Below are 21,136 nucleotides of genomic sequence, written 5' to 3'. Positions count from 1 at the left end.
GACGCTCCTACCAACGCGTGGTGAAGTTGTGCAGCTGCACCATAACTCGATGCAATGTGAAACAGGAAAAACAACGGTGCCGCTTTGCCCAGTACTAGCGGACCAATTGATGTTTACCTAAATTTTTGTACGTTGTACCTTTCTTCAGTACACCCAACATATGTTCCTGTATACATTTACATACACGGGTTAACATATGTACAACGGTGCATTTCAAGGGTTGTGATATCGATATGGAGGGTTACTGCAGGCCTGTTTTCTCCTATTCAAGCTTTTCTGTAGCTTCTGGTGCTTCCCTTCTTTCCAGAAGGCATTTTTGCAACTCCTGCCTATCTCCTGTATATAAAGGCTAATTAACCTATAACTTCTACTACACCCATATGGTGTCCTTCGCCTTCACCAAACAACGGGTAAACACTGATTAATAGGAGATAACAAATCGGTTTAGGCTCTTCATTGGGCGTGAGGAATAAAAATATTGCATAGTATAGCCAGGATGCAGCACTAATAATTCTGACAGTTCGTTTTAGAAGCCCAAAACAACTAAAAGTAAAACCCTAAATGTTGAAATTTTATTCATTTTGTCAAAACCATATTTCAAGCGTAAAAGCCCATAAAGATACCAGACAAATGCTAGAAGAGATTAGCATACCGCTAAATCCAACATCTATTTTCTTGAGTGCGTCTGACTGAAGTGGTAAAGACTCTCCTGATTTTGACTTTGCTCTGACAATCGGAAGTAGATATCCCAGTTGCTGCTTCAGTAGTTCATCCTGATTCCTTTCAAACTCCCTCAAAAGTGTAATATTTTGGTGCTCTTGCCGTAGTGTATCGCTAAGGGCTTCTACATCCTTCACAATTTGACCTCGGAGCTTTGAGGATATCTTCGCTGCTTCTTTTAAAGCCTTAGCCTCAGCTAACCCATGTTCTAGCATGTTAGCCACCGCAGATGCTCCCGACCGCAGGGCATACATTCCCTTGCCATATGTTTGATCCAAATTTTCTTGCTTATTTGAAACAAGAGAGCCGTTTTTATTATCATGTAGTGTGGCATTTGATGCTCCAGAATCATCAGTAAATTCTGCTCGAGGCGTTGCTGCACTTGGTACTGCTGTCGATAGGCTCAGTTTGCTTGGACCATATTGAAGGGGGCTATGGTAGTGTGAGTTGTTTACCTTGCCTGCTTTCGTCATGGATTTAATGTCAATTTCTCTGCCTTCTGCTTCCTTCTCTCCCAGTCCTGACAGCTCCTCTCTCCCTGCTACGTGGTGAGGTTCGTATTTGTCCTGTGATAGAAAGCTGTCGTGCTCCTTATGATTCTCCTCATCAGTACGTACACCCGAATGCAGCAAAGGGAAGCCGAAGGGCGCGTCGGCGGCAAAACGGTGGCGAGTAGTGCTGTTCTTCGAAAATGAGAGACAATCGCCCATTTCAGCTAGAATTAAAAGCAGGAGTAACTGCAAGTTTTTCTTTAAAAGTAAGCCTGAGTCTAATTTTAGCGCTGAAAAAGCCGGCTTGGGCCAATGGCTCTCGCTGTCGGCTAAGCCTCGAGAGGGTAGTGCGGGCTCCATTGCGCCCCTCCACCAACCACAACCATCCAAACAAAGGATACGAAATAACCTCCAGTCTTGGCAGCCTTATGATCTAAAAATAAAAAGATGGGGTAATTTTGGAAAACAATAGTTGAGGCCACAATGTTCTGAGCTGAGCCGGGAGCCCCAATGGTCATCCCGTACCCCAAGTCCACTCTACCCTTGTTTCGAGGCACTAAAGCAACGTCAGAAGACTTAAATAAAAGCATTACATAGCAGTTAAAAAGGCTATTTTATGAATGAAGCAGGACCGAACCCCTCAGCTCGGTGGATTTGTCTCCTTCCCTCCCGCACCGGCAGTGACCCCAACAAACCCACATTCCTCTGCTGTGCATCACTACCCACTCTCGAGCTAGTCACTCCCAAACACAGTATGTAGCTCAACCAGCAATCAGAAGTTAAGAAAATGACTCAGAGTCGAGCGCCCATCCATTATCCCCACCGCATATTTTGCAACGTTTCCATGCCACAGCCTCTCCCCTTGACCTTGAACTTCCGAAGATGCTAGTGTCTTTTTAACGAAGAAGAGTCAGCTTTGTATCCTTTTATCCCTATGTACGTCTGTTTAGCTCACGTACAGAAACCTACACTGTTGCCATTCTATGCTAATTGCTAGACCCTCAAATGTTTTACGCCTTCAGTTACGTCACGGTATGACCGTCTACATATAGGCATACATACACATAAATGCCTTTACACATGGACTTCAAGCAGAACAATATAAGTGTGGCTGTGCTCTATTGATTCATACGGATACCAATGTGCAATTCTTTACACATTTGTACATACACACGTATACGTATACTCCGCTTATCACACGCATGTTTCCATGTATATCTTAGTTCGAATATGTAAGCGGAAAAGGGTTCATCCTCTGCACACATGCACACCTACAAGTGAAAATCAGCTACCATCAAAATTACAAGCATATGGGAAACGCACTGTCTGAAAAAAACGTGTTAAGATGTTGCTGGCGTTGAGTCTTATCCCCCAAATCTTGACCACCAAACCCTAAATCCCTTAACACCGAAAATTGGAATGAATTCCCAATATCTTTGAAGCTCACCGAGCAGCCATTACACAATTCACGTGAAAGGCACAACTATTGTCGAGTCTAAGCCAGCACATTGCTAGCCAGCAAACAAACGTCCTGCCAGCCAGATAGCTACTCACATTGCCAACCCTCATAGCCGTCCGGCTAGAGACGCGCACGAGATTCCGCCCTTTGTGGTTTTGTACAGGACTTGCTGGTGGCTGATTGCCGTTTGCCGAGCGTATACACGGACTCATGACCATTGCAGATGACGGATTTTCATCTTCCCCGATGTTTGTGTCCTTTCCCAACTGACTGACCGTGTTGTGCTGGTTGCTTCTACTGCTTAGCAACTCTCGAGAAGGTCTTTATGCGCTGCGCTGGGCTCGTGGTTGAGGAACTCCAAGTCCTCTGGGCCGAACAGATCAATCTCCTTGGCAGCAGATATCCCACGTTTAAGAATTTCTTGTGCTCTTTCGTCCATCTTTTCACCATCTCTCAAGAAGAAGGGAGGCACGATGTTGTTTAGCCTGTCTGTAAAGTCTAGCTTAAAAGCCATGCACTCTACTCCCAGTTTTCCATCAAAGGTTACGAGTGGTGACGGGGGCAAGAACTCGGTCAGAGGAACAGGCTCTTTCGGATCTCCCGACCGTTTTGAAAGTGACTTTGCAATTAAGAAAGTGCTGAAAGACAATATTGCCTTATCCACCCGGAACGAATGTTCTCTAGATATGGAAGGCTCCAAGGAGAGCTCTCTGCTTATCTTCCTCTCAATCATGCTGTTCAATTGTCTGCTGCTCAGCCGTCCGATTAATTCTTCTGGGACCCTAACCTCTTCCCCTTCTGTATCAGACGACGGTCCCATTTCTGCTGTTTCTGTCGTGTCCACCTCGGGCCCGCAGGAGCAACAAGATAAACATGGTAGACCAACCTAGCACACAAACTCAAAACACTACGGGCAAAGAACTAAATTCACTCTCAGCCTCACCGCTGGCTACTGCTATAGGCGCAGCCACCAGAGGCACGCACAAAGGGCTAATGTGCAGAGGGCCTAGGTCTGATGCCCCTTGTACCTGCTCTCTCCCCCTCTTGTCCTCTTCTAAGAGAACTGCCTCTGCTAGCTCTTTGGCAGCCTTCAGAGCTCTTTCTTTTTCTTCTTCGTCGTCAAAATCAGGAAGCTCGTCCTGAGAAGGCTCTGGAACAAGGAATGTTTCCTCTCTTGGAGCAAAATGGATGGACTGAGCGGTGCCTTGGTGCCGCGACCGTTTGCCATCATGCACCAAGATGGATCGCCGAGAAGAGGGAGTCAAGGAGAGGGCACCGGTAACGGAGTCGAAAGATGCTTGGGGTACAATAGGAGTTGCCATTTTCTTCGTCTGCTTGTAGGGTAGGGCACGGAGAACAATATCAGCACGGACGGAGGGGATAAGGGTTGGGGTTCCTGGTAGTAGTCACGGACACAGGGGCGCATGTAGAGGCAGGACGTCAATCCACGGCAACCCAAAAGCTGGTTGGATGACAAGCAAGCCAGGCGTGGGAAAAAACGACAACAGGACACATAGCCAAGATAACAGGATCAAGGTTCAGGCAGCAGCGAAAGCAGGATCATGAGCATGTATGTTATATCTTCCTTCCCTCTTAATGAAACAGCCTTAAAGGCGGCTCATAATGAGTGTATGCATGAAAGGGATGCTAATAAAACATCGTGGGGAAGCCCCTCAACCCGCTTTTTAACTCTTCATGTTTGAGCAGAGGAGATTCACAATAGTGCGCGCCCCCGTCTAGTTCAGTCTTTTCGTGCTTTCCTATGGATTCCTGCGTTCATTTAAAACAGTATGGGGAACTCACTTAGGACGGTTCAGGATTTTGCTGGGGAAAACGGAGAAACTTATTGGCTAGCTGTCGATGCGCAGGCAGAGGAGATGTTTGACGTGTAGAGGCAGTAAAAAAGGAGGAACATGACCTGTGGAAGCGTGAAAAACCTTTTGACATTAGTTATACCTTCTGATACCACATAAATTAACAAAAAGGAAAATTGTGAAGTGATAATCTTGGGGAAAAGGTGGTGAGAACCTCCACAGCGGAGAGAGAATGGCCTCCAGTGCCGGGTGCTCCTGCTGTGCTTGATGTATTTTAGTCGGCTCTTGCCATCTTTAGTTAATTGTTAAGCCTTTATATATTCCATTTGTGTTTTTAAGGAGGAGAGGGCTCAAAATATTGTCTTTTGGCCCATGTGTAGACCTGAAGGCACCACTCTTTCTTGTGCCCCTCTGGTATACCCTATAAACGGCATCAAAATATAATGCGGGAAGTAAGCGTCTAATGCTACCTCTTCTATTGTTCTCGTCTTGTTAAATTTGCTTGTGACCCTCCGGCATTACTGTACACATTTGGGAACAGTTTTCATTGAAATGGGGGGGGTGCGCTGTAGGAGGATCGAAGTCGAAATGCATGCACGCATGTACAGCCGCGTACAGATGTTCCCCATATACGACTGGCTATGCGCATTGGTGTGCATAGCTTGAGGCGAAAATGGAAGCGTATGCCTCCGTACACGTGCATGGGTCACACCCAGATGGGCACAAATCACGTACAACGGTGGTACATCTATATCCATAACAATTCCATATGAATAGATAAATAAATGTATATATATATAAGCATCCACAGACTTATATTCAAGTGCAGTGTCTCTGATTATTAATGTAGCATACTATTACACGGATCTTAGGTGTATGTGCTGGGGCATCCCATTTGTATTCGCACACAAGCTCAATGGTATGCATTAATGTGCAGGCATCTACACACACACTCAAACATCAGTGATTCGTGTGTAGCGAATGCCTGAATAGCAGTCAGTAGTAACTTTGTATTTTCATGGAACTGCATCTACGTGCGCGTGCTAAATGGTGGGTGTGGAAGCACGATTGGTTCTTTCCGTTGAGAAGGCCAAGGCCAGAAAATATCCAACGCAGGTGCGTCCAAATACAAAATGTGTACAGAAAAGTGATATGGGTTCAGGGTCTACAGACATCAGTCCGCTTTGAGTGTCTACGAATTTATAGGGAAAAGCGTATGCTTGAGCACCCCAACCGATATCAATGCTCGTTCGCAGTTCCTCTTCGACTGGAGCCCCTTGATGCGTGTTCATACCAGGCACTAATAGGCAACGCTCTATCCTGATGCCTACACCGCAGACTAACAATAATTAGCTATGCGTGTATGCAGCATAATAGACTGCGCAAAACCACTAGAGCACAAAAACCCGTTCGGCTTATGACGCCACAACGGCCTAGAACTGAAGGCTTGGAGCTCTGGGATCAGAGGTCATCGTCGTCTTCAAACTCCTCCTTCATCAGCTGTACGTACACACCAGCAGTGCAGCAAATAGATAAATGGCCTAAAATGAATGACGCTCCAGGAAAAACCAGACACGTTAAAATGGCTGCCAGTATGAAATCCTCACGGATTCAAACCAAAGGAGCAATGGAAACAAGTATGAGAGCTCATCAAAGTAACAGCAGCGCCAAGACTTTAAAAAGTATTGGCAAGAGGCTTCTACCTCTTTAAGCTCGAGTCTGATTTCATAGACATCGTCTCCCTTTAGCATGTCCTTGACGAAGTAGCACGAGACCCGCATCCGCAACTGCAACAAATAAATCCCAAACCGTGGAGGGTGGCATGCTAAAAAGGCGATTCCCAGTACAGTAATGGAACCAAAGCGAGGCACAGATACAATCGACCCTACACTGGGGCCCCTCCAAGAACCCGTAAGCGCCTTAAAGGAGCTGGGGGCATATGTACACGGATTTGGATGAGCGCAGAAACCTCCACACATATATGCACTGCGCATACAATAGAAAGTGTGTATGCACATAAGTGTAGAACTATGTGCACGCAAGTTTCCTCGAGGGTTATTGCGCTGCGTCGCGATATGTGCGGCAGGATACCTGTTCTAATGCCCCCCTGATTACGCCACAAATGATGTTGGAGTAGTTCAAGTTTGCAAGTGCCGGGGGAAGCTCTACAAAGTCCGTTAACGGGTTTTCTGTCAAGATAAGAGAACAGCTCTTCTCCTGGGAGTCCCATGAGGCCACCTCAGCAGACACGCCGAGAAACATGCGCAGGCCCAGCTGTAGCAGGCAGGATTGCACACAGAGGGGTAGCAAAGGCAGGGGTTGTTCACATGGAAGCGTAAATGCATTCAGACAACAGCCAATTCCTACACAGCAACAGATGGCCAAGCCAATAAGCTGGGCAAAATTCGACTTCCACCAGCCCCACCCTTGCAATAACTTCAGCGGTTTCTCTGAAGCCTGCGCATGCGCCAATTCCTGACTTTGCGAGGAATTCGTCCACCAGACGAATCCCAATGTTATAGCCCCTAAGCGACAGGAGTATCACCAGCAGCACCATCAGGGTCAGCGACAAAAAACACACACATAGCGGCAGGGAGTGATACCTGTGCCCTGCTGCTACGGCGCGCGCGTGCTGCGGTTCTGCAGTTTGCAATTTGCGCGTTGCAAGCGACGAGAGCATCTAGGATCGCCTGGATTCGGGGCAGTGGCCAGTGAATCAAGCTTTTCAGGTTGTTGCCTAGGCCTCGTACATTTTTTCTAGCTGCTGATTGATCGCCTCCACGTGCTCGAAATCCTTAAGAAGTTGAGATACCAAAGAACCATAGGTCAGACACAACAACTCGGAATTCTGCGAAGAACGGGCCCGCAGCCGCATCAGCAATTTCAGCCGCAAATAAACATGGTGTAACACCAGAACCGCTTCACTAGTCGCAGTCGCACAGGGAGAGGAGGCAGTAGAGCAGCAGTCGCTAGCGGGGGTGGTGTGCCTCACAGCCTTTTCGATTCTTTGAGAGATCGCCTCCCATTGCTTCTGATACTTTTCTTTCGACATCTTCCTAAACCCTAGGCCGTAACCCTGGGGATGTGCGCTGCCGACTGAGGCACTGCAAAATGCGCACTGCGGCAGCGTGAAAAGCTGCAATTTTCAGGTGTTATTGCAGCTGCGGCAGCAGGCACGGGCCTGGTTGTCTTCCCGCCAAAGAGAGGCCCTCCAGATGCGCCAGCAGCAGAGGGGCATGTATCAACGGTTAAGGAAGGAAGGACTCGTGTGTGTTGGAGCAGGGGCCCCCCAAGGTTCCCGCTGTGACGGTTTATTGCTGCTGCTCGTGTTGCAGCCAGTGCGTGTTACTGCTCTCCCAGCTGCGAGGCTGAAGAGCGATTCTCGACAATTTTAGACTACAAGGTTAATACCTTCACCCCAGTTCTCAGTAGCAGCTGCTGCAACAGTAGGTGCGCATGCAGCAGCTGCGGCGGCAGCAGCTGCCGCAGCCAGCAGCAGCGGCGGCAGCAATCTGTAGCTCTTGCGACTAAGAAAAGAAGCGTGTGGCGCAGCAGGCTCCCGAATGAATTAATGTTCGGAGTGCTACTACGTATTAGGCAAAGAGGGGAGGGTGGGGGCTTCACGCGCTGCTGCTGCTGCTCCTGCTCCTGTATTGGGCAGCAGCGGCTGCGGCTGTGTAGCTACTGTGCGCATTTCGCTGTCTATTAAACTGCTGCACCAGCAGCAGAAAAAGGCCCCGCCTCAAGGACATGGGACCTCATGGGCTCGAGAAAAAAAGCCTAGGGAACTGGTGCTGCAGCCGATGGACAGCTCGGGGGAACGCCTCCCGACCTGGACGTATCGCTGAGCAGTGTCGAGGGTGTCGTAGAGCGACAGCACCGTCACCACTAAGAACAGCCGCAGCTGCTGCTAGAGCGGCGGAAGGGCCTTCCAGAAGGCCTCTACTGGCGCCAGTTTGCTGCAGCAGCCACTGCAAAAGGCCAACTTTCGCAGGATTTCCGCTGCACTGGCTAGTCTCCTGAGTGTTTCGGGGCCTCCAAACCCTCCTTGTCTACCTTGTCTGCACTGGCGATGCTGGGCAGGCGGAAAAAGCCAGCAGGGGGGACTGCCCTTTCCTCGGGCACTGCTTCAGGGGGAGGGAGTGTTTCTGGAGGCTCAAGGGCGCGTTGGAGGGAAGAGTTGGACGGGGGAGATGCAGCGGTGTTGCCAGCTTTGAGCGAGGAGGACTTGCGGCTGCTGCAGGAAGACGAGGAGCAGCAGCAACCGCAGCAGCAACCGCCCCAGCAGGGGGACGCTGCCTGCGAGGACTCGCAGCAGCAGTCGCAGCAACAACGGCCAAAGAAGAGGCGGCGGTTCGAGTGGATGGACTCAGATGATGAGAGCGTCACGGCGAGCAGCAGCAGCGGCAGCGAGCAGGAGGAGGAAGCGCCGAAGGAGGACGGCAAACCGGAGCAGCAAACACAGCAGAATGAAGTGGAACGGGAGTCCTCCGACATGTCTCGCAGCCCCTCACCCGAGTCTTCGAGTGCGGACCCTATCTCCCCCGTAGCAGTGGCACATACTGCACAGAGGGGACTGGACTTGTGCTCTAGAGGCAGAGACAGCAGCAGCAGCGTGAGCAGCGCCTCTCCGGGGGGCCCTGCGCAGGCGCACGGCCCCCGCAGCTCGAGCTGCGGCAGCAACAGCAGCGGCAACAGCAACAGCAATCCGGCTCTTTCTGCAGCGTCTACTCTGGATGACCTCACTCCAGAGCAACAGACGGCAGTTGATTGCCTGCTCCTCACGAATCTTCCCTTCGAGGTGTGCATACCCTCCGTGCGGTCCTGGGTGGAAACCACTGCAAACACCAAAGTTAGGGCCATTGAAGCAGCGCCCTTCCTGCCTCCAGGAGCTCCTCACCACGGGTCGAATGCCACTTTGCCGGGGGTGCCTGCTGGTCCCCTGCACTACCAGAGCACCCGCTGCAGTGGTGGGGGGGCCCCTCACTTTTTTGGAGGGCCCTCGGGGCGAGCTAGAGAGCACTACGGGAAGGTGTTTGTGCAACTGGAGGGCTCTTCGCTTGTACGTGGGGCTATAGGGGCCCTTGAGGGGGCCCCTCCTTTGCAAGGACGCCGTGTGTCGGTGTTCCTCGCCTACAGAGTTGGTGGCCGATTCTGTCCTCTTCAAACAAAGGCCCAGATACGCTTCTTCGGGAAACAGCAAATGTGGAAACACAGAGATAGGGAGCAAGAAAGAGAAAAGAAATTTAAGCCTCTTGATGGCGGCTGCGTCTGGCTCGCGTAGGGGCCCGCGGTAAGGCTACGGCTGGTGGTGTTAAGCAGCCTCTCTGTGGGTAGTAGCTTCGACTCACCTGGGGTCACCCCGTCGCTAACTGGCTCGCGTGCTAGCTACTTAAGCTGCTGTCACAGCGTGCTTGGCTGGCAATTTGTTATATAGCGTGTTCGCTAGAACACGAGCTCTTCGAAGAGCTTCTCGTGCGCGTGTGCGCTGATGGCTCATGGTACTGCGGACCATGAAAGACTTGCGTCGCTAGCTAGCTGGCAAGCAAGCTGGCTGAAGCCAGCTAAAGGCATTGCTGTTATCACACGTCCTGCCTTCGCGTGTGGGGGCTACCTCTATACATTTGCAACCGTAGCTAAGGGGATATTCGTCGTGGCTCGGGTATGTTGTCTTAGCTAGCGGGAGCGATCTACATATAGCACGAAACGGCTAGTATGCACTAGCAGAAAAAGGAGAACGGGGAGAGTAGAGGCTGACAGCGGGGTAGAAGCAACTAGGGCGGACAGCGCTAGGCCACACTCTAGGAGCAATGGAGAAAGATGACAACAAGGCCCATGGGTCCTTTGAGAAAACAGAACAAACGTTACACGCTGTTGTATAAGGCGCTGCAGATTATGGTGGCCTCTGCAATGTCTCGGAGGGATCCTGCGCAACTTATAGCCTAGCTCCTAGTCGCGTGTTATGCGTTGCGTACCCCAAAGCAGGGTGAAACACGCGCCTTAGGGCGTACAAGTCAGCTGCTCTCCCCCGTCCTTCCCCCTCTCCCCAGCGATGCTGCAGAGCTCCATCTTAAGAATCTTCCAAGGATCGACAGCACTTAAGATTCTAGCTAAAGCAGAGGGGCCTCACCACTCTCCTGTGCCTCTGGGCTCGGTTTGCGTAACAAGGACTCAGCCTCCTTACGCAGTTTGCGTGGTGTACTGTGCCTTATGACTCGCTGTTATTCCAGGCGGCTGCCGCTGCATAGTAGCTTCGTCATGTTCGTCTTGTTGTGGACCTCCCTTCGCTCCCCTCCCTTTGTCGAGCTGTTCGCGATACTGTTCTCCCTGATGTCCAAATCTCCGGAGTCTTGGAAGCAGGGGCAGTAGCAGCAGTTGCTGTCCCTGCCCCTGTCGATGCCAAGATTCCTTCGCAGGGGATCCTCTTTGGAGCTCGAATAAGGTAGGTAGGGATGCTTGTAGGTCAGTTGTTACCTCCTTATCAATCGTGGACACCATAAACAACTAGTACAAAGATATGCGGCTCGGGGCAGCTGCCTTTCTTTCCTGTCTTCCTCGCAGTTCCTTCTGCGAAATACTGCCAGCAACTGCCAGCGAGTCAAGCAAAGTGCTGTAGCAAGTACCCCAACCACATAGCTTTTTGTTGCCATTGATTTGTTGTTTTGGGGGTTCTTGCTGGCTTGGCTCCTGCTGAGCCTCTTACCCTTGCGGCTGCTGATCTTGCTGCTGCTATTCTTGTTCTTGGTGGTCGTGCGGCTACTTCTGTTCCTATTGCTGTGTTTGGAATTGTAGTTGTGGATCTGGCTGTTGCTCCTGATGCTGATTCTGAAGCGCCTGCTGGTCTTGCTTCTGCTGCTCTTGCTCCTGCTGCTGCTGATGCTGGCCCTGACGTACGTGTTGGTGCTGCAGCTCCTGGTCTTGCTCCGCATGCTCTTGCTCCTGCTTGCTTGGCTCCTGCTGCTGCTGATGCTGGTCCTGATGCACTTGTTGGTGCTGCAGCTCCTGGTCTTGCTCCGCATGCTCTTGCTCCTGCTTGCTTGGCTCCTGCTGCTGCTGATGCTGGTCCTGATGCACTTGTTGGTGCTGCAGCTCCTGGTCCTGCTCCGCATGCTCTTGCTCCTGCTTGCTTGGCTCCGTCTGCTGCTGATGCTGTTCCTGATGCACTTGTTGGTGCTGCAGCTCCTGGTCTTGCTCCGCATGCTCTTGCTCCTGCTTGCTTGGATCCGTCTGCTGCTGATGCTGGTCCTGATGCACTTGTTGGTGCTGCAGCTCCTGGTCTTGCTCCGCATGCTCTTGCTCCTGCTTGCTTGGCTCCGTCTGCTGCTGATGCTGTTCCTGATGCGCTTGTTGGTGCTGCAGCTCCTGGTCTTGCTCCGCATGCTCTTGCTCCTGCTTGCTTGGCTCCGTCTGCTGCTGATGCTGGTCCTGATGCACTTGTTTGTGCTGCAGCTCCTGGTCCTGCTCCGCATGCTCTTGCTCCTGCTTGCTTGGCTCCGTCTGCTGCTGATGCTGTTCGTGATGCACTTGTGGGTGCTGCAGCTCCTGGTCTTGCTCCGCATGCTCTTGCTCCTGCTTGCTTGGCTCCTGCTGCTGCTGATGCTGTTCCTGATGCACTTGTTTGTGCTGCAGCTGCTGGTCCTGATGCACTTGTTGGTGCTGCAGCTCCTGGTCTCGTTCCTGCCGCCTTTCCTCCTGCCTCACTTGCTCCTCATGCTGCTGATGCTGTTCCTGATGCACTTGTTGGTGCTGCAGCTCCTGGTCTTGCTCCGCATGCTCTTGCTCCTGCGGGTTTGGCTCCTGCTGCTGCTGATGCTGGTCCTGATACACGTGTTGGTGCTGCGGCTGCTGGTCTTGCTCCTCCTGCTTTTCCTCCTGCGTCACTGGCTCCTGTTGCTGGTTTGGCTCCTGCTGCTTTTGGTGCTCTTTCTGATGCACTTGTTGCTGTTGCGGCTGCTGTTCTTGCTCCAACTGGTTTGGCTCCTGCTGTTCTTGCTGCTGGTGTCCTTGTTGCTCCTGCTGCGGCTGCTGCTCTTGCTGCTGCTGTTCCGGCTTTTGTTGGCCCTGTTGCTCGCGCTGATGCTGCTCGTATTTCCCCTGCTGTGTTTGCTCTTGCTGATCCTCCTTTTTGACTTGCTCTTGCGTTTGTTCTATTTGGTCTTGCCGTTGCCGCAGATGGTCCTTTGGCTGCTGTTCGTCCTGCTGCTCCTCCATTTGTCCCTGTACTTGGCCACGTTGCCACTCTTGTTGCTCTTGCGTATGCTCCACTTGCTCGCTCTGGTCATCGGCGTGTTGTTGGTGCAGCACTCGGTGCTGCTCAAGCTCCTCTTGCTGGCTCTGCTGCTCTAACTGCACTTGGTTTTGTTGCTCGAGCTGCTGCGCTGTTGGCGTGTGCTGCGGCTGGTCATACTGCTGCAGGTGCTGCTGATTGCCCTTTCGCTGCTCTGTATGAAGCTGCATTTCCTCGTGATGCTGCTCCTGTCGCTGACCGTGCACCTGCTCTTGCAGTCCCTGATGCTCGTTACACTGCTGCTGCTGATGAGATTGTGTAGGGTCAGCATGCTGCAGATGGCGCTGCAGCTTTGCTGAATTCCCTTCCTCTACCATCTCCTGCCTCCTTGAACACTCGCTCGAGAACCGCTTCCCTGTGGTTCTCTGGACATCTGTAGGTCGTTCAGCCGGAGGTTTAGAAGGAACAGCAGACGTCCTTCTCGGATCTTCAGCAGCAGTGCTCCCACGGGCCTCTCCCGAGAGGTGGCCAAGGGAATCTTCTTCTTGCGTTGAAAGCCTTGATCTGCTGCGAAAGCTGCTCATTCGCTTGTTGGTCCGCGGTTGTGGCCTCTTGTTGCGGCTGCTGAGGGATTCAAAAGGTTCGCTGATAGAGAGGGTGAGTTTGCTGAAGATGTTTGACTCCCTCTGCTCCTTCTTCGGCAGCAGGCTCGAGTGAGACGCCGCAATAGGTCCTCTCTCATGACGCCCCTTGGATGCATTGAGAGAAGAGCTCTCTCTAAGGGCTTGTTCATTCTCTAGAGATTCTGCTGGACCTTCTTGTGCAAACAAAGCTCCCAAGTGGGAGCCACCAGGCGCGAGTCCACCAGCCGCAGAGGACCGGATTGGCTGCCCTTCCTCTCCGTCGCAGACAGTTGGAGAGAAGCTTTCCAAGTCGACTCCATAGCGAACGCGCAACTTTGTAGCCAGCATGTAAGCGTCGTCAAACACTGAAGGCAAACATAAAAGCGAGAGTGAGAAAGACAAAGCTATTTGCCAATTAGACGGGGCGCGAGAAGAAGGGCGAAAGACGCCTTATGATCGCCATCCTGGTTGCCACCGTTCAGCTCTGCGTATAGCCTCTGTTGCAACAGAACGCAGCCATAGTGGACTCTTTCTATGCCTTTTCTGAAACCATGGTATGAGTGTCAGCCGTACGAGGGTATTTTTCTGCAACGTAGTCAATCTCCTTCATGCTCTCCGGGGAATACAGAGCGTATACCTGCCGGAGGCGATTCTGCAAGCACATTTCATTTTCCCATATGTTGGCGGTGGCTTGATAAATCCACGTAGATGCATAGCAAGCCGTACAAGAAGGCCTAAGTCGCTCGTAGCTGCCCGTGCTTGTACTGCTCTAGGTGCTTACCTGGGGAGGTGGCTACCAGGAACACTATTTGAGTATTAAGGGAAATCTGTATCTAGTTGGCTACGGGGTACGCCTCTCCAAAATTGAAATTAAGATACACTCAACTGCCAGGGACCCCAAAGCACACCGGCTGTATCCTCTGCTGCGCTGTAGATGCAGTGGATTGAGTGTTAGGCCCAGGCGCTGTACGCTGCTCAATATGCCCAGACTCCCCCAAATTTAACTTTTTGGAGGGCTGGCTAGACTGGGTACCGCAAACAATGCGGGATTGTGGCTAAGAGAGGCGTCTCTACAGTGGAAGTTGACCTTTAAAAGGATGTTGATTCCCGACTTGTATCTTTCTCGCAGAAAGGTGTCAACCATTGCAGGTTTGAACAGGGCCTGATCCGCCACTGCCTGCACATTCACAGGGGCACCTCTAAAGGTGTTTTGATGCAATTTTTAACACAGCGTAGTCCAAATCGCCCCCCATTCTTCCCTGCAGACGAAAGAGGTCTCTTCTCGCTCGAAAAAGGGCAGCCTGCGAATCACTTGCTGCACTGCTGCCGAATCCTGCAGCAGCCGCTTCAGCATGTATGTCGCTATCCTGCCCTCTCATATTCCCTAGTGCCTCGTTATCCTGCATCTAGCTTTGCCTCTGAATGATCTGTCTTTGTCTGTCCTATGCTTCTACATCTTTTAAGAGGGATTTACTTCCAGTTTGAGGGAGTCTTGGCGCCGTTTCATCAACTTGAAATAATCCACCAACATTGCCTCTACACCTAAAAGCCGCAGGGAACACAGTGTCCGGGAGGGGTTGCCTATCCACAAGGCCCAGCATTCAAGCTCGAGCTTTTAAAACCTAAACGCAACGCGGTAAACCCTAAAATCGTGTTCCTGCTGACTCTGCTTGCGTCTGACAGAGCAGTTCGTCATGTCCACCCCGTAGTTCTTCCTTAGGAATTCATTTAACCGCCAAGACTGACATACAGACCGCACAGGAGAAGGTGCCTTTTGCCTAATGCATTAGCGGACTTTCTATTTCCGGCGGCCTCTAGTTGACTGCCTTGACCTACAACCCCTGAACCCCCAAACAGCCACCCGTACCCTAAGAGCTTACGCGAAAGGTAAATCGCAGACGTGCATAACGATAACTACCAATCCCGTGGTTCAGCAAAGCTATACGTGAAACTAAGGGTTAAGCTTTGTAGCATTACGTCTCCATCAAAGTCTTCAAAGATGCGGTCAACTTGGGACAACCGCTGAATATCATGCTGCCTGAAGAAGTTCACCAGCTTCCGTTTGTTAACTGCAGAGTACAGGGATAAAACCCAGACCTTGATGCAGCGCATCTACCTGACTCGTTGCTAGGCATTGAAGAGTCATTACTGTGGACAAGCAGCTGGTGCAATGGCGTTTCTAGGGCTCAACGCTTTTTGAGCTGAAGGATGGAGAGCCTCACTGTCCCTAGCCTGCTGTCTGACGTCTGTTAGGTCTTTCCCGTGTGCCTCTTTGAGCTCCGCATTAAACTCCTATGCACATATGGAACTCTAGACTCTTTATCAACAAGACGAAGCCCTAGACCATAGGTTGTCGTCATTGAACCTTCAAAGTGTGGGCATTTACCTTTTGTCGCGAGATATTGAGCACGACCATCCCCTTCGCCTTGGGAACCATGGGAGGGTTAAAGCACGCATAAAAGAGTTTCAACTCATCCTGCAAAAACAAGCCCCAAAGCCAAAAGCCTGCGTTTTGGCGCAATAAAACGACCTGTAGTGTCTCGTTAAACTCTGCCTTAACTGCGAACTCCAAGCAAAAGCCGCAATTCCAATTTACTGAACTGCAGCCTGATTTGCTCATTTTTCAGATCCTCATGTGCAATCCGTAAAGCCCGGCCTGGGTCTCACGAGCATGACATGGAATTTGGCGAGCCGGTATCCAAATGCCCTTGCAGCGATGGGTGCTGTCGATTGCACCGCTCCTTTCGACACCTTGGTAATCTCGCCCGTTAAATTAAAGGCTTTCCCACCAAAATTAATCTCCAGCTCTCCCTTTCCTAAGACGCCTAACGTGATGTACATGTCTATCGAGCCTGTATCCGTCGCTGAGGTGACACTGCCTCGAAGCCGACGTTCCAAAGAGTAACTGAGATCGCCCTGTGCGGCCCCCCCAAAATTTCTGGTGCGTAAATCGCCTCGTGGGGAGAGCTCGGCCGCTGACTCCGGGAGCAGTATATCTGGACACCTCACCTCCCATTCGGGTATTCCATTTAAAAAGAAAAGAATTTTCCCCGATCTACGGCAGAACAAGCAGCCGATCACGTCACCCTCCTACAGCACATTCAGGCACCAAACGATAGGCAACCGCGTATAAGGCATACAGTGACGATCCGTATGTAGTTTCGAAATTAGCCCTAAGCCCTAAGTAGCTGCGCTCCACAAAGAGCGTACCATTAAAACCTGCCCATCCGCTGCCGAATGCTGGCTGCCCACACACACTTGTCCTGCATAAAACAGCGCACAGACCTCAGCGAGGAGTGTTTGATCCAAGCCCACCTCTACTAAAAAGACGCAACACACTAGCATGATCAGTGTGCTGTCTCCTCAATAATTGTTAACCTTTGTCCCAATCCTTTTCTTGGCGCCTGGCCTGCTAGGGATCTCGCTAAGGCGCTAGCTAGCCAGCTCGCGAGCTTGCTCCATTCCGGCCCCCTAATTAGTAGGCTCGCTTACGGGCTTTCTATTTAGTGAACAGTTGGGTGGGTTTTCTCTCGCACTTGTGAATGCCTGCTGCATTTTTCCTTCCTCACGAGTACTAGCTAATAAAACTCTCTGATCAGCACTTGGTGCAAACTACCTCCCTCATAGTGCCTTTTGCTGGTTTAGCCTCTCCAGCAGCACCAATAGGGGGCACTCATCAGTAGGCGCGGCTAGCATCCCAGTAAACATATCAGGAGCAGCCACAAGACTTTTCTACGCACGACTTCCATATACCGTGGCTCTGTAAAAGGCGTATCTAAACGCGCGCGTCGTACCAGTGGAAAGAAGGGCGCAAGAGCCCGGAAGGAGGCCAGGGAGATGGTTCTGGGGGTATGGGGCAGTGGCAACACCAATTGACACGTAGGACTTAAAAGGAACAAACGACAGGAGCTCTACCTCGCAGTAAACCTCTGACTGAGCAGCCGCACACCAGGAATACGCCAAGATTTTAGGGATTGAGTCTCTAATGGCATGGGGAAGGCCGTAGGTTTCGGGGAGAAAGAGACGGGGGTAGCACATCTACAGTATCGAGATGCAAGCTCCCTTTCTAGTTGCTTTATCATATAACGTAATCACGAGTTACCTGCTGGGGCAATGGAAGGGTGGACTGGAGCACGATAGGTGAGGCCTCAATTAAAACAGCTTGGCAACTCGCTTCCGGTTGTTTCTTTTCAGCGAGTGGGAGCGCAGGGCTAAGCCTTGCATACTTCTGGAGCAGCCCCTTCTCGTTCAGCTGGTCTACGAGCTGCCGCATCGTATCGAATCGCACAGTGCAGCATCCAGCCTGCAGTACCTCTATTTCACAGAGTTTGGCGTCTCCTAGAGGAGCCCGAGTGGGCCGCTCGGAGGTCCCTAAACCCCTATCCTCAATCTGTGAGGAGGGGCCTCTCAAATTAAGGGGTAACCCGTCGACCATTTGCACCACGGGGGGGCGTACACCCATCACAGAGCTCCACCTCCTGCGAGCGCGGGCAGGTATAGCGGAGGACTCCTCTGATGCTTCTGTACACTCTTTTTGGAGATTAGGCGGCAGTTGCAAGCGCCACTGAGATGGGCCCCTATCCATCACCTCAACCCTTAGCAAAAAAAGCCGCAATCAGTATACCGGGGTGCTGCTCAATGATTTGAAGAGGGAAAGCTCATAAGGCACCCACTATATCCTCGAGAAAATAATCAGCGAAAAGAGGAGCTCCTTCACCTTGCGGGAGCCGCTCCAGACTACAAGCCGAATTCTCAAATGTTTCTTGCCTTATCCCGGGGTAGGTGCGGCAAATGCCACTAACAGTGGCAGATATATACATATATATGAAAGAATCGAGGACCCTAAGAAGAGTGTGATCCTTCACTCTGCCTCTTAGAGCAGGAGTAAATTGACTTTTGGAATTACAGCTCCATTCTACACATATAAATCTATGTTCCCCCAGCAGTACCAGCCTTTACTCTTTATAGGTCTGTACAAAAACCTGCAACTACACCCTAAAGGGAAGCTGCGAAGGGCTAAGTCTTGCTTCCTACTGCCTCCAAAGAACTCCCATAAAGGCGGTGTAGAGAACTACAATGTTGAGCGAGCCGCCAGCAACTCAAGATAAGCAGTATAGTAAAAATAAGCAGCTGCAGCAAAATTAATATTGCACTCAGCGGCAGCACCAAGAAGAATGACAGCCGCCAAATCATCGTGTGCCTGAGCATCTCACCAATCCTGATCAGTCAGTCTGGCAGGACGTTGATCGGCAATTTGTCTCTGGATCTTAAGCCCTTCTTCTCTGTATTCATCGGAAAAGAGCCGGCATATGTCCGCCTCTATCCCTGCGGTTTTGGGGCCAGAACCGCAAAAGTTCCCCATTGTTCTGCGTTGTAGTGTGTTGGCTCTTTTCCTCTCGCCCCTCTCTGTTCTCCTTGTCTTGTCGTGGATCCTCTATTGTCTTGATTTCCGTTTATTGTTTTCTGTTTGACTGAGTGATGTTGCTGTAGACTCGGGTAAGACCCTAATCGTCGCCGTTTGTTTTACCGAGTACTAATCCGGCCCTGAATCTTGGAAAGGCTCACGGAATTACACTTGCGGAGCGAGTGAAAGCAGAAGGCGGTGATGCTGGGAGAGGCTGGGAGTGAGCGGAGAAGGGCTCTTAAGGGCGAACAGTTAGCAGAAGGGGGAGGCCGAAAGGACAGGGAGTCGAATGCCCTCTGTCTCGCCTTGTGTGCATGATTCTAGAAATCAAGCCATAGTGAGGATGTCAAAAGTCACGGAGTCTGTGTATAGTGGTCTTTTTCTTGCTTATTGCATTCCCTGTTTCGTCTATTTGCGCTGCTTTCTGTTTTAGCGAGAGCAATAGGCGGCAGGGGCTCGGGGCTCCCTCACTCCCCTGCTGCATCATTTCATTTCATCCCTATGAAACTACTATTTTTTAATTATATGTGACTAATTAGCATTTCCTCTTCCTTTCCTCTAGCCAAGCAGCCAGCAGACAGCAGAAGTATTGCATGCAAGGTCCCCGAGGGCCATCGAGATGCTGCTGTTTTCTCATGTCGGTTCATGTACGCTATATACGCAATCTTGGTTTATAAGAATCAGCTCTTTAAGTGCGTAAGAGGTGCATGAGGCTATATTAGGCTTATTTATGGTTATGGCTTGTGGCCCTATCGAGGTGACCTTTTTTTCAGTGCCAACGGCTGAAAGGAAGAAGGTCTTTTTCTACATTAGTACTCCACTACCTGAAATATATGTGCAAATCGTCAATAAACACATCACCTATCGACGTGGAGCTACCTAAAAAAGTACAAGCAAGCATGCTTCTCTCAGTTCAGGTGTGTCAAGTCAAGCGTTGTACGATTGTCGAGAGGTAAGTGGGCGCATGCGAACCAAGAAAGTAGAACCCTTCATTCTGCTTTTTTGTAGCTCATACGCTCATTAAGGGCTAGAGGTCTACCTCCCAAAATATATTTTACTTTAGCAGTCCTTTTTCTTTCCTGGAAATTGGTTGTTCGCCCTTGCCCTGAGGCCACATACTCCTTGGCTACAGGAAGAATGAGACACCCGGGCTCCGATTTGCTAAAATTGCATCAAAGCTACAGATCGGTGCACGGAAAAGGCTACACGCTACATAAGACGCACGCCCCAAACTCCTACAGTGAAGGGCCCAAACCTGCTCTAAAATGCAAGACAAAACAGGCCTTTCTGTTACCAGTTCTTGTGCATTGAAGAACCAGCTACCAAGTGTATGATGAAAGGTGCTTTTTTAGGAAGACACATATCTCCAGAATCAAGAAGGAGTATAAAAGCTTTGAATGCTATCAATCAACAGAGCTCCTCCCTGCCAGCGCTCTTCAGAGCTCCCGATGAGAGGACAGGGCCAGATAGGGTGCGCACAGCTCCACTCTCTAAACGATGCGAGCATTCACAGTTGAATGGGCAGATCATCCAACGCACACGGAGATAGCGCTGTGTAAACTCATATGGAGCTAATCGTACTATGTAGTACTAGGTAGTCAATTCTCTATCAATTCTGTCAAGCCTAACGAATGTGGAAGAAAGTGTCAAAGTTCAGCTCAGCGTGCTGCAAAGTGCACGTTTTCATTGTTTTTCAGCATTGGAGGCGACGGCGTCCTCCCTTCACTGCCTCTGTACACTGCTCCCTGTCCGCTCAGAGGATTGTTAGCTACATGTAAGTCTCTCTCTGCATCTAGATTTGCGCATATTATGTACTGCAGATGGCTGCGTATGATAATAGAGCACTGTGCGGTTTGTGTATACCCATCTAACCACAAAACGCTAGCAGATGCATCCCGCTAACTCAAGCGTAACGCTCCTGTTAGGTATATGGACGGATTTGTCAGCATGAGAACGCACGCTTTAAAACTTTCAATATTCTAAAATCCTACACAAAGCCCTTTTTTTCAAACCAGACCAGACCAGAGGCCCGACTTGAAGAATAAGCACTTAACAGGTCAGCAGGAAACAGGAATGGCAGCTTTGTTTTACGTGTTTGTACACCCCCGTGGGCCTCGCTTTATGGAGTCCTGGTAAGAGACAAGCCTCCATCCGCCTCTCAGCGCTTTGCAGCGTGCACGCACTTCTGCACGCCGATAGGATATACGTATATAAGCATATATATAAAGATGTGTACATATCAGTATAATATATATACACATACATATGTACATATGCGTACATGCAGAAAGCCCTATCCGTGGGTCCACAAGTGCAAATATATAAATGTAGCTAATGTATTTGCATCTAGGTATGCATGCTCAGGTGTATGCAAACTGGCTATTTGCACATGCAGCCC

General features: G+C 50.6%; 4 protein-coding genes across 4 annotated transcripts; 1 reads left to right on the top strand and 3 right to left on the bottom strand.

The window, feature by feature from the left end:
* Positions 1–2,971: 2,971 nt before the first annotated feature.
* On the bottom strand, positions 2,972–3,992 carry LOC34621544. Its single transcript, XM_026335516.1, has 2 exons — positions 3,582–3,992; positions 2,972–3,514 (listed from the first exon to the last, which is right to left on the bottom strand). The coding sequence occupies exons 1-2, from the start codon at positions 3,990–3,992 to the stop codon at positions 2,972–2,974; spliced, it is 954 nt and encodes a 317-aa protein (XP_026191301.1).
* A 1,953-nt stretch (positions 3,993–5,945) lies between these two features.
* LOC34621545 (trafficking protein particle complex subunit 3) lies at positions 5,946–7,536 on the bottom strand. The gene is made up of 6 exons (XM_022734753.2): positions 7,477–7,536; positions 7,235–7,332; positions 6,910–7,009; positions 6,576–6,758; positions 6,188–6,271; positions 5,946–5,984 (listed from the first exon to the last, which is right to left on the bottom strand). Exons 1-6 carry the CDS (start codon positions 7,534–7,536, stop codon positions 5,946–5,948), a joined length of 564 nt encoding a protein of 187 aa, XP_022589843.2.
* A 59-nt stretch (positions 7,537–7,595) lies between these two features.
* Positions 7,596–10,930, top strand: LOC34621547. The gene is made up of 6 exons (XM_022734755.2): positions 7,596–7,612; positions 7,888–7,969; positions 8,256–8,432; positions 8,500–9,753; positions 9,952–10,093; positions 10,833–10,930. The coding sequence occupies exons 1-6, from the start codon at positions 7,596–7,598 to the stop codon at positions 10,928–10,930; spliced, it is 1,770 nt and encodes a 589-aa protein (XP_022589845.2).
* A 3,404-nt stretch (positions 10,931–14,334) lies between these two features.
* Positions 14,335–17,919, bottom strand: LOC34622014. Its single transcript, XM_026335515.1, has 12 exons — positions 17,468–17,919; positions 17,129–17,316; positions 16,545–16,597; positions 16,241–16,424; positions 16,002–16,198; positions 15,748–15,810; positions 15,557–15,626; positions 15,312–15,403; positions 15,000–15,075; positions 14,809–14,876; positions 14,621–14,740; positions 14,335–14,511 (listed from the first exon to the last, which is right to left on the bottom strand). Exons 1-12 carry the CDS (start codon positions 17,917–17,919, stop codon positions 14,335–14,337), a joined length of 1,740 nt encoding a protein of 579 aa, XP_026191300.1.
* Between the last annotated feature and the right edge of the window lie 3,217 nt (positions 17,920–21,136).

The sequence above is a fragment of the Cyclospora cayetanensis genome, unplaced genomic scaffold (assembly GCF_002999335.1).
Source record: "Cyclospora cayetanensis isolate NF1_C8 unplaced genomic scaffold, CcayRef3 CcayRef3_contig_70, whole genome shotgun sequence".
Classification (NCBI taxonomy): Eukaryota; Apicomplexa; class Conoidasida; order Eucoccidiorida; family Eimeriidae; genus Cyclospora; species Cyclospora cayetanensis.
Note: the sequence above shows the minus strand (reverse complement) of the source record. Positions and strands in the feature narration are given on the sequence as shown.